General features: G+C 43.5%; 1 protein-coding gene across 1 annotated transcript in view; it reads right to left on the reverse strand.

Moving 5' to 3' along the window:
• Positions 1-2,118: 2,118 nt before the first annotated feature.
• Positions 2,119-12,317, reverse strand: part of ANTXR1 (ANTXR cell adhesion molecule 1) — a 245,074-nt gene continuing 234,875 nt past the window's right edge. The window contains exon 18 of the mRNA XM_032176723.2: positions 2,119-6,053. Coding sequence (XP_032032614.1) covers positions 5,793-6,053 — 261 coding nt within the window. The 3' untranslated portion in view covers positions 2,119-5,792. The remainder of the gene's footprint in view (positions 6,054-12,317) is intronic.

A 12,317-nucleotide genomic window follows, 5' to 3' on the forward strand; every position in this document is an offset into this window, starting at 1 on the left:
GGTTTGTTACATATGTATACATGTGCCATGTTGGTGTGCTGCACCCATTAACTCGTCATTTGGAATACTATGCAGCCATAAAAAATGATGAGTTCATGTCCTTTGTAGGGACATGGATGAAACTGGAAATCATCATTCTCAGTAAACTATCACAAGGACAAAAAACCAAACACCACATGTTCTCACTCATAGGTGGGAATTGAACAATGAGAACGCATGGACACAGGAAGGGGAACTGAATATCTTTTAACAGACCCTTGCTTTCAGCTCTCAAGTGACTCAGAGAAAATTGTGTTAGCGATTGCTTTATAAGTACACTGCAAAATGGCACTTAAAAGGAGATGAATACTTTCAAACTCCAAAAACTAAAATGTCCCAACTTAAGTAGAGAGGGAAGAATCTTTATAACTTAGTGACTACTTGAATTTTGAGGAAAAAAAGAGAAAGGAATCAAAGATTACAGTAGTGGAATCATAAGGCTTCTAATTTGTTTAGATATGATAACCTGGGATGGGGTGTGGTGATTCAAAAGAACACAGTACAATTGTAGTCAGCATAAAAATTACAATACAGTTGTAAAGAGAATAAAAATCATGTTTGTCATATGCCAACTCTATACCCTTATACCAAATATATAGTAACTGTTGAGTGATACCTTGTTTATAATGTATTTAGATGGACAAAGTATTATTCTGATTGTTTTATATCTAAGTGATACTCCACAAAACAGATTTATCTGAAGACAGATTAGTGAAAAACGGTGGATCTCAAATTCATGTTCACAGTTAGCACCCGATAAATGATCTTATTCCTGTTATTAATGGTTCCTTTGTTCAACTTAATGCATTGGAGCATTACTCAGGGTTATTTCAAGCAATTTCATGACAAAGTTGATTGATCATGCAAACAATATGTAGGATTTTAACATTCTTTATACCATACAGAATACTTTTTTCACAATTCTAGTACTTTTCTAGCTTTATTTGTTACACTTAAATTCAGTTAGAATTTATTTTGGTGTAAGGAGTTGAGGTAGGGCTCCAGCTTTTCCTGTTTCTTTTAAAATTTCTAACCCATTATCTCAAAACCATTTACTATTGGGAGTCTGAGGCAGGAGGATCACTTGAGGCCAGGAGTTTGAGACCAGCCTGGGCAACACAGTGAGACCTTATCTCTAAAAACAAACAAAAAATCCACACACACACACACACACACACACACACACACACACACAAGCCAGGTGTGGTGGAATATGCATATAGTCCCAGCTACTTGGGAAGGTGAAGTGGGAGAATTGCTTGAGCCCGGGGGTTTGAGGCTGCAGTAAGCCATGATTGCATCACTGCACTCCAGCCTGGGTGACAGAGTAAGATCCTGTCTCAAAATAACCCCCAAAACACACTTATTAAGGACATAATGTTTAAATGTGTTCATACCCACACCTATTAAAAAGCAAATACTAATGAAAACTTAGAAAAAACCTGTGGCATGACTTTCTGTTTGTGGATGGTTTTATTCCAATTAAGATGTATTCAAGGCTTAATGAGATCTTACAAAGAAATTCAGGAACTAGAAGGAGATGCTCTTCTACCTACAAAATATTTAAATGGAGGAGCCTAATTAAAACTGCTAGGAGGGATAAAAGTGAGTCGTATCAGAAATGCAGAAGCAATACAAGGATTTTGAGATATACATAGAAGGGTATTTATTGCAGCACTGTCCACAACACTGTCTGGTTCCTGGGTTGCTGCAAATCTCTGGACTCCTTGTAAAATCAATCCTACTTGCCTTTCTGCTACGTTAGCCAAACACAATCCTAACTGATGCAGTATATTTTTCCTGTGTGTTCTGTTTTCACTTTTTATTTATTTTCCCTTAGCACGGATTACATTTTTGATTTGAAATTTGTTATGAGAAATAAAAAATATTTTGAATGTCTGACAGCTAAGGAAGGAATGACAGGAATCCAGACAGTAGAGAAATTAGTGGAAGGCATGAAATCATTTGAGAAATGTAATTTAATGTATAGCACAGCAACCACTGTATTATGATCAGGATATTGAGGACTTGAATATGTTGCAGTTTATTTTTATAACAAACAGACAAATAACCAGAAAAAAGAGTTGATTAGAGAAATTTATTATTTTTTTTAAAAAAGCAACTTCCAGGGTTGTCATTGTACAGGTTTTGCCCAGTCTCCTATAGCATGGTATAGTGATAACTGATTTTTTTTAACAATGACTCAGAGGCATTGAAGATCCATAACTAACTTCTGAATTATCACAGAAAGAAGAAAGAGTTAGAAGAGTTTAATGTTAAGTGTATTAAAAATCATATTCTAATTCTTTTAATTTGGTTATCTGAGTATGATAATATAGCAGAGCTCAGATAACAAGAAAAGGCAATTGGTTAGAACACTCCATTCCCACAGGATGTGCATTAACAGACTTTTTACTGCATATATCTTTATATAGTTTGCAAACTAATTCCACCCTTTTACACAGCATTAATTTTTTTTAACTGGGTTGACATTGGGCTGAAACATTTGCTTATTATCTTATAATTATTTTTTCCTGTTCTTTAATGGATTTTACCCCCATCTGACATAGTGTTTGGACTTTAGATGATCACTTCAAGATCATCTCTGCCCATTCTAATGATAGTTACAATGAGATTACCCATGGCCAGATATCCAAGACTATTAATTAATCCACCAGCTCTGTTCTTAACTTTGGTAAAAGAGAGATCTTGTGTCTCACTGGAGGGTGCACCAAGCTTCAGGCAAGAAACTGTGAGCTGGCTGTCAACAGAATATGGTTCTTAACAAGGTTCTTATTAATGCTGTGCAAACAAGAGTCTCGTCATTTCAGTAACTATTTGTACATTTATAAAAGCAATACAGTCATGGGAAAAACCAACAAGCACAGCTTGGTAGAATAACCTGCCATGAAATATCATCGGCTTTATAATAATTTACTACAACTGTTCTTTTTATTCACACTGGATAGGAAATGCTTCCATCTAACACATGGAATACGAATATATACAACACAAATTTGGCTTTAATAAAAAAAAACAGTTCAAAAGGACAATAACACGGGGGCTGAAAACAATAATTTTGTGCAGTTTCCTGATCATAATCACTTGTCTCCTGCCTTTTACAGGGAATGACACAAGTATTGATGGATTTTGTAAACCAGTTAAAACATTTTCCTGCCTGTAATAGCCCACTATGAAGATATCACCTTGTTCATACAGTCTTATAGAAGTTTCTCCTCCTTAACTGTAATTCTAAATAACCGGGGATGACACACCGAGTCGGTTTTAAGAACAAATCCTGCTGAGCCTTTTCAAAATCATCATACATTTGCAGTTCCCTATTCCATTAAAACTCTTTGCTGAAACAACATCTTGTAACTGCACTGGGCATATGACTGATGTGCTGAATGGTGCATTTGCACTGATGCTCACCATCTCGTTGCTCAGCAACGTCAGCATCTTGGCTTGAACTTCTGAATGGCCGCGGGAATCACGCGGCAGTGCCATCAGGGGGTGGACTGTTTTAGACTGCCAGCAGTCAAAACAGTTGTGATGGGCTCAATGTCTCTACACTGTGAGCCTGGGGAACCCATTCTCCTATGGAATGGTTTTCAGGGGTCCAGCAATGTCACTGCAGGTGGCTGAGATATTCTGGCCCCTGCTTATGAGGAACTACATGAAAGAAGAAGCCTAGTGTTCTAAAAAAATAGACAATGCGGCAGGGTTGGGGAGAGGCTAGGGGGTTGCTTTCATGAGTCTGGAAATCTCTGGTTTTAGCTCTCTGAGAAGGCTGGGAGACTCTGTTGTAGGCAGCTGTGGGAGAAGGCTAGGGTTGGAGGTACACCTGGAGATATGTCAGTTTGGCGTTGGCACTGCAGATTCAGCGCCCGTGGTCCCTGACTAAGGCACTCTGCCTAGATCTATTTTCCCCTGACTGTACCTTTTATGGCCCCTGGCTTTCCCATTCTCCCTGGAAACTCCTGTTTGTTTTTGCTTTCTAAGGTAGAGATAGCAAGTAGGGTTCATTTCTCTCATCTGACTGTTGGGTTCATCTGACTGTTGAGTGGCGGCTCTTTGGAATTGTAATTTGAGAAGGATTGTGAATAAATCAGTGGGCTTAATAGGAAATAGTGCTGTGATTGATTAGCAATGTCTGCCATGGCCACAAAAATTGGTATTGATAAAATAAATGCATCTCAGGCCCTTATATCTCTGTTCTAAGTAAAGTGAGCGAATGAAGCTGGCTTGATGTATTTTTGAAGGATCTTTGGAGACCATAGCCCAAGCCACTAAATTTATATTTATTTTATATTCTGCTTTGTTCCAGAAAAGATTTGAGAATTTGGGGGGCTTGGGACAGGAATTTTAGGACTTGTGGAAAGCTAGAGAGGGAGATAATTTTGAATAGGCTGATGCAGGAGGTCCACAACAACGATCTCTGTTTTTACCCTGGGGTGATGAAGCCCAGTGTTTACCAAGTGATTATAGGGCTTATTGATTAAACAGATCCAGAAAGACCTGGATAAATGGGGTGAGTCCTAGGCATGGTGGAAATTTCAGGCAGAGCATTTCTGTGTTGCAGATCTGATGTATTTCCCCTTGGTTAACAGCTGAGGTTCTATGTTGAAAAGCCAAAGAGAAATATATTTGTATACACACACATGCCTTATGGGGGTTAATCAAAGATCCTTATTATGTCAGGACCATTGTCTTTCAGCTCTACCCAGAAGTCTCTGGTGCATGGCTTTACCAAGAAAAAAACAACAACAAAAAAACTAGTGATATTGTGTGATAGGTCCTAATGATGGTATTTTGGGAAGATCAACTTACGTTTATCTCTGGAAAACAGGATAAACTTCATACCTCAAGTGATTTAAACTGAAGCCAAACCTTGATTTTTAACATGAATCATTAACAGGTTGCTCTTCAACAATGCCATTGTCTGTTGATTTAGGGTCCATGTCTGGCCAAAGCCAGCCACCTCTAGCTGCTGATGGCCTGTGGGTTTTAGAAACTGGCTGATGCTCCCATAAATACGCCCCTGTCTATTGCACACAACTGATTTCACTTACACATCAACATAGCAACATACCTTTTCCATCAGTAAACACCTGCTCCCCTTCTCGCTTGGAAACTGGAAGAATTTGCAAGGAAAAGATGCCATACATTTTTTATATACCTGCAAATCCCAGGAGAACATCCTTTTGCATACCTGTCTGATGTAGAGTTTCTTACCATACCAGGGACCCCAGCATTTCCAAAGTTGTGGGCAAAGCTTTCCTCTTTCTTGGGTGGTGCACAGGGGTGAAGGTCCTTAGGCTCCTAGGCCAAGGGTCCAAAGTCCAGGGATGGAGGTGGAGTAGAGGCAGGAAGGCAGCATTTTAGAAACCCAGCAATGTATTTCTTATCCAACTCTGCATTTCACCCTCAGATAAATGATTTTCTTACTGGTCTCCATGAGACATAATCCTGTTGAGAGCATCTTGCAGTTTCACTGTCTCTGGAACCTTCTAGAGGTGATAGATGGCTGGCTATAAATCTGACTGTAGTTGCCTCATCATTTGTTTTCTGGCAATTTAAAATATCTGTTTCTTTCCACTGATCATGATTGTTGGTATACTGGCATTGCCAACCAATTTTTAGAATGTGTGAAGGTCAGTGGGCTTTATCACCACTCCTCTTCTCTAACTGGAAAGACTTGTTCTAACACCTCCTGAAGTTTCTGAGAGAGCCCAGAGCAGGAACTTTGGGCTCTAGACAGAAGGCCTTGGAGGAGGGCGGGAGGGAGGAGGTGCCCTGTTGGGAGGTGGAGCCTGGGGAGGAGGGGGAAGGGTGGAAGGTGGGGACGGGATGGGAGGGGTGGGGGCGCTGGGGGGCGGGGGAGGGCAGTGGGGTGCAGGAGGTGGGGGGGTGTAGATGGGGGCAGGAGGTGGCGAGGAGGTGTGGTAGGCGTTGTTGAGTGGGTACTTGGCTGGCTGGTTGTTCTTGACCCTGGTGAAGTTGATGCAGCGCCCCTAGAAGAGAATTGGAGAGAAGGAAACGTGAGCGGACGGCCTCACATCGGGGCCTGTGGTGCTGTGGTGGGCGGCTTGCAAGAAATATGTGGAAAGCCGGCCCCTGTTGGTGACAACTTTCTAGTGGCACATAGTAGAACTTGAGGACAAGTGAGCTCCCCACTTCCTTTTCCCGGACTGTGTTGCAAAACTGTTAAAATTCATCTTTTCCTGGAGTCTAACTCTCTCAAGTGGGATAAAGGGAAGGAGACTGACCTTAACTGGGTGCTGTGTACAGAGGTCATCAAACTGAATCTCCTCAACAGCCCTGCTAACCGGGTATTATTAACTGTTCCATTGCACAGATGAGGAAACAGAGGTTCAGAAAAGTGAAGTTACTTTTTCAAGGCCACACAACTAGGAAGAGGTGGGGCTGGTGATTCTAACCCAAAATAGACTCCAGAATTATTCTTCCTGCTGCTACTTTGCCTTCTGGAAGGGGTCCTCAAATCTCATAAACAAAAGTAATTTATTTTGATTATTTCAATTACATGCCTGGAAATGGCAGAAGGTTAACACCACGAGCTTCTCCTATATTGTAATTCAAGGATGTAGCTAGAATCTGTGATTGGATTTGTCGTGGAGGCCCTGATGCATTTACCTCACCTGTGCCCCCTCAAACACTTGTTCCGGGTAATGAATGAAGGAGGCAGCTATCTCTACTGATCAATACAGCTTCCTCATCCATGCCTTGCCTTCTCCACAGTGCTAGTAAATAATAAACAGTTTATCCTGCCCCTGTTCTGGCTGTGGGAATCCCTCTTCTACATGCGGCTGCACCTGTGCAGGTACCCTTAGTTGTTGTCACAGGAACTGACAATCTGTGTACCTTAAGAAATACAACCTGGGGACATTCTATTGCCAAGCAGGCATCTACCCTGAATTCTGCTTTTCTCCTACCCTTCTTCGGTACTCAACTGAACAATGCAGAGAAGACCCTGGAACCCCTTACAGCAGCCTCATGAAAGTCAGCGTCCATAGCCAGCCTTAAGTAGCCCTGTCTCCCCTATAGTGTCTCTGCTCTGCTCTCCAGAGTCACAGGCATGCTTTCTCTGTCCCCCAGTAGATACCCCTAGTCTCATCTGGTATTCAGGAACTTCTGTGCAACACTCAGCTCTGCAACGGAGGGGAGACGGGTTCTTCTGCTCACTATGTTCCGTGCTGGTGTGAGCTCTCTTCGCTTGGCCACTTGCCTGGGTGGGTAGCCGCCCTCCTGAGGGCTCCTGGCCTCCCTCACTTCCCAAGCCTGTGGGGCATCTTATTGTTCTCTCTCTGGCATGTCTGGATGCCTACAGAATTGCTCCCCACTGCGGCCGGGGTGGGGTTGCTCCTCTCTGAGGCTGCCCTCTACGCTGGGCCTGGGGCTGGGGTGTGGAATTGTTCCTGGCCACGTGCTCCAGGATGGACATTATCCTGTGGTGTCCAGCCTTAACGAGATATGTCCAGAGAGCACAGAGTTTCCCTTTCCAGGCCTTTAGGGATGAGCCTGAATGAGAATGAAGAGAGTGAGGTGTGGAATTTGGGGGACAATTGCTGCTTAAATTAGCTCTAGGACAAGAGGAAAATGAGAGTGTGTTATTAGAGACTTGGCTCAGGATGGGCCACAGCAGGGACAAGCCGCATGCTGAACAAACCTTCCCTCCCTGTGCACAGCCCCGTGCATCCTTCAAGTCATAAATCATGTCCCTTTTCCTCCACACATTTCCCCCACAGTGACTCCAGCCTCCACTTACCCTTTGCTTCCTTGAGTTCGCTAGTTACAGCCTACACCACATGTTGCAGCCTGCATACTACAGTTATTTCATCTGTAAATGCCTTGCCTCGTTGGCCAGATGAGAAACTTCTGGAAGGCTGCAGCCTTGTTTTGTGCTTTGCTGCTCCACAACTTACAGCCTCACAGGGTGTTCTGCATGGTACAGGGACTCTTGGTAAAAACAGAGTTGTTTGAACCACTCAGGAAAAGTAGGGGGTGGGAAACCTTCGCAATAAACTGAAAATTAATTCCTAGGACATAGCATTAGTCAGAGGGCATCTTGGTGAGGAAGGGCCAAACTTGATGGCACTGCAATTGGTTTAGGAGTTGCAATGCTATGTTTAGATGCCAGCACCCCTGTTTCTCTGAGCTTGCATTTCATGTGATTAAACCAGGTGCTAAGCGGGGGAGGCTCTGACTGGGGTTCCACTCACTGCAGAAGGAATTTACCCCCTCCTTGCTGCACTGCCCAGAGCTCCCGGTTTATGTCCAGCCTTTCAGGCATGATGCCGATTTTGTAACCCAGTACTGTACATTCCCGGCTGTTCAAGCTGCCCTCTTTTATAGCTTTATAAATCTAAGCCTTGGTTACAGTTTATTTATGATTCTGGATAAAGCTTTCCTTTACGACGTGAGGGCCCTAATGATTACCATCTGTGATGAATTCCCGTGACGACAATTTAGAGCTGGGATTTACTGTGCTATCTGTTCTGCCCTTCGTTCCTAGACATGCTAAGTCAGACAGAGAGGCTCAAGAGATTCACGTCCTTTAAAGATGAAGGGAAACCCTCATCCTGGGGAGGAGCTGCTGGTGCCTGGGGTCGAGTGCTCATCTGGCTTCAGATCTCTTCTAGAGCTGGCCACCAGGCTGGCCAAGAGGGGAGGCTAATTAATTAATGAATCCAGAAGCTCATGTACTTATTCTGTTCAATTGAAATAAGTCACTCTACTGTTTTTACCAGAGACTGTTTTGTCCAGAGACAAAATCAGGAGCTCCCAGCCTTCTTCTGCCAATATCTCTGTTCGTAACCCACGTTAGGATTCCCAGGGGTTTTCAAAACAGTCGAAAGCATCCACAGACTAAAGGATGGTCTCTCACATCTGTCCCCTGAAGATGGGATGAAAGAGGGCAGTGGGGGCTGTGGGGGAGTGAGGTGGGGAGGAGGACCTGAGGTCAGCACTTCCAGCTGCCGCCGTGGTGTCTTGGCCAGAGCGGCAGAGGGATGGAGACGGGGTGGGGTAAAATGGTGATGGTGGAGGCAGAGAGTCCTCTGGTCAGTAACACCCTAGGGGTACACCTATGGGTCACCTACTCCAGAGCATTGTGCTGTGGTTCATTATAGACCCTCCCCCCGCTCCCCACCACCTGGTCCTTTAGAGCTGAGCACAAAAGCCCAGAGCTCTCATCAAGCAGCCAGAGGAGAGGGGGCAAGCTCACAGCTTCTTCCTGGCCCCCACTGTGGGACACCCCACAGTGTGATGTGAGGTGGGGGTAATCATACCGCCTGTCACTTACAGGTATTAGGAGGACTCCCTTAATCAATGTTATAAAGGGCTTGGAACAGTGCCTGGTGCATTGTGTTTAGTAAATGGAGTCTAGTGCTGTCTCTCTGCAGGTGGGGAAGTGCAGACACAATCAGACCCTGTCTGTGGTGGAAAGGCCAGTTGGTGGTGGTATCAGATGTTCCAACTCCTAGTTTAGTGCCTTCTGAGTGAGCTGCAGGCTAGAGCTTCTATACTCCACACCTGGCTTCTATAATAAAACTGGTAAATAGAAAAAAACGTAGCAAAAATGTAGGGAAGAACAAAGCAGCCCCTAGAGCCTGCTCTCTTATGTCTGTTCTCTCCTCCTATTGCCACTAAGTCCTGTAACTTATTTCTTATAGGACCTCCCACAGTGCACTGCACACACATTTAACTGATGTTGAATTTATCTTTCTGAAAAAAGGTGCAGACTCGGCATCAATAAATCCCTGGGGTAATATACAGTAAGACCCACAGTCTTCGTAAGAGGGGTGTGGTTACAATAAGTTCTTAAAACCTGGAGTCAGAGGTGCCAGCACAAACACGGTAACATTTAGACCATATAATTGGCCCAAAGATCAGTTTACACAACATCGTTTTTTGCTTGCAAGAGGATGATAGAAAGGCCAGATGTTCTCAGTGTCATGTAGGCCAGCAAATCTGCACCAGTGTTTGGTTAAGAGGTTGCTAGGACGATTGGAACTCTCACTTCATAACACTGGTCTTCGTGACCCAGTTTTATTTTCTACAGTATTGGTTTTGGGTGGTTTGATTCAGATCCAAGATTTGGCTTTGACCTCAGTTTACCTCAGCATCCTCATTTACAGGAATGAATGCCAATTATTTTCACACATTAGCAAAAATTTCTCAGATTAAATTCTAAGAAGAAAATGCAACAGTATCTCCAGCTAAATGAAGGCTTAGCAGGATGCCAGCTGCCTTTCCTCCTAGGCTTGAAAGTGCCATTTTGATTTGGCTGTATCTAATGGTGGTGGGAGGACTATTTGAAATGTCCAGGTACATTAGCGTCTTTATTTATCATCAAAACTCTGCCAGTTAAGCATCATTATTTTCATTGTACAGAAAAAAAAACCTAAAGTCTCACACCTATTTAAATAACTTGCTCAAGACTCCACAGCCAGTAAGTGGCAGAGTGGGATTAAAACCTAGCTCTGTTTGCCTCAGGAACTCATCCTCTTTATACTGTATTCCTGAATATAGACTGAAAGTGCAAATGATTTCTTGAAAGACTTGTAGATAGCATCACGTAGTGTAGCACTTGACCACAATCCAGCAGCTCTTGACACAGTCAAGCGATTCTTCCCAAACCTAAGTCTGGTCAATTCACTCTCCAGCTCAAAATTCTTCAGTGATTCCCCATCACCTTTAAAAGAAAAGCCAAACCACCTCCACTGGCATACACAGCCCTTTGGGATCTGGTCTGTGCTTATGTCTTTCAATTGATGTCTTACTCTTTTCTTGCAAGATGTCCAGCCTGGTCCACCCTATGCCCTCCACAAATATTTGTTCAATGAGGATATAATTTGTCATGTGGAACTCTTCTCTAAATGTCTCCCATTAGAAACATTGCTCCTTAACTGGTTGCTGAGCACCTCTGAGGCAGCCTCAAGGGCTTCTCCTCTGGAGCCTAGTGTTGCTCTAAACAGCCCAAGTTCAAGTTCAAGTTGGCACTCAACAAATACTGCTCACACACCGGAGCTCTGAGGTGCAGCAAGTTGTCTTAGAAAGCTCTGATTTTTCCCCTGCAGGTTTAGGCTCTCCAAAGGTCAAGGGTCCATGAACACAGCTATGAGTTGAGGGCTTCTCAGTCACCTCCCCATGGTCTCCTTGGACATCTCCTAGGTTCTTGGAGAAAGGATGGCAAGAATCCTACGTACTTCCCTTGGCTTCCACACTTGAAAGGTAATGTTACCTCTAAAAATACTTTTTGGGTTACCTTTGATTGCTTTATCAAAGGAAATTGTTCCTCAACAAAAAGCTTTGCCTAAATTGGCGGTGACATATTCTGAAATGGTTACGATGAAATGGTCAGGATGAAAGACCTTGTTGATCAGATTCTGGATTTCCCTGGGTTTGAACTCCAGGCATTGATGGTCTGAGGCATATAGAGACAGGACACTGGTGCTGGGCACTGTGGTCTGCCTTGTGGGTTGCAGTCAGGAGGCAGAGTTCTACCTCTAGTTCTGCCACTAACATACTCACTGTGAAACCTGGGGCAAGTCACTTTCTCTCCATGGGCCTCGGTTTCTTCATCTGTCCAATAAAGTTGTACTGGCTAGATGACGTTCAAGGGCCCTTCAGCCCTAATATTCTATAATTCCATCAACATTTTTTTTTTTTTTGAGATGGAGTCTTACTCTGTGAGAGTGATCTCGGCTCACTACAACCTCTGCCTCCCGGGTTCAAGTGATTCTCCTGCCTCAGCCTCCCAAGTAGCTGGAATTACAGGCGTGTGACACCACGCCTGGCTAATTTTTTTGTATTTTTAGTAGAGACGGGGTTTTGCCATGTTGGCCAGGCTGGTCTCGAACACCTGACCTCAGGTGATCCGCCAACTTCAGCCTATAATCCCAAAGTGCTGGGATTATAGGTGTGAGCCACCGCACCTGGCCTCCATCAAAATTTGAATTCCTTTGAAATCTTTTACTTGGATAATTTAATCTGAATTCTTTTGGGGCAGCCAGTTTGCACATTTCTTTATACTAATTAGTTCGGCTAATGCTTTGTATTGCATATTTTCTGGTTGGTCATTAGATTTTTAAAAATATTAATAAACTGAAACTTCAAAATTGGAGGTCTGCCTTCTGCTTTTCTATTATTGTGGTAAGAGTTTGAGCTTGCCTGCAACTTCTGAATTTGGGTTTGTGGGATGATGGAGATGTGAGAAGAGGTATGGGCCGATTGTGTGCAAAAGACTTGCCAGTGGT

Source organism: Hylobates moloch, unplaced genomic scaffold (genome assembly GCF_009828535.3).
Source record: "Hylobates moloch isolate HMO894 unplaced genomic scaffold, HMol_V3 SCAFFOLD_15, whole genome shotgun sequence".
Lineage (NCBI taxonomy): Eukaryota > Metazoa > Chordata > Mammalia > Primates > Hylobatidae > Hylobates > Hylobates moloch.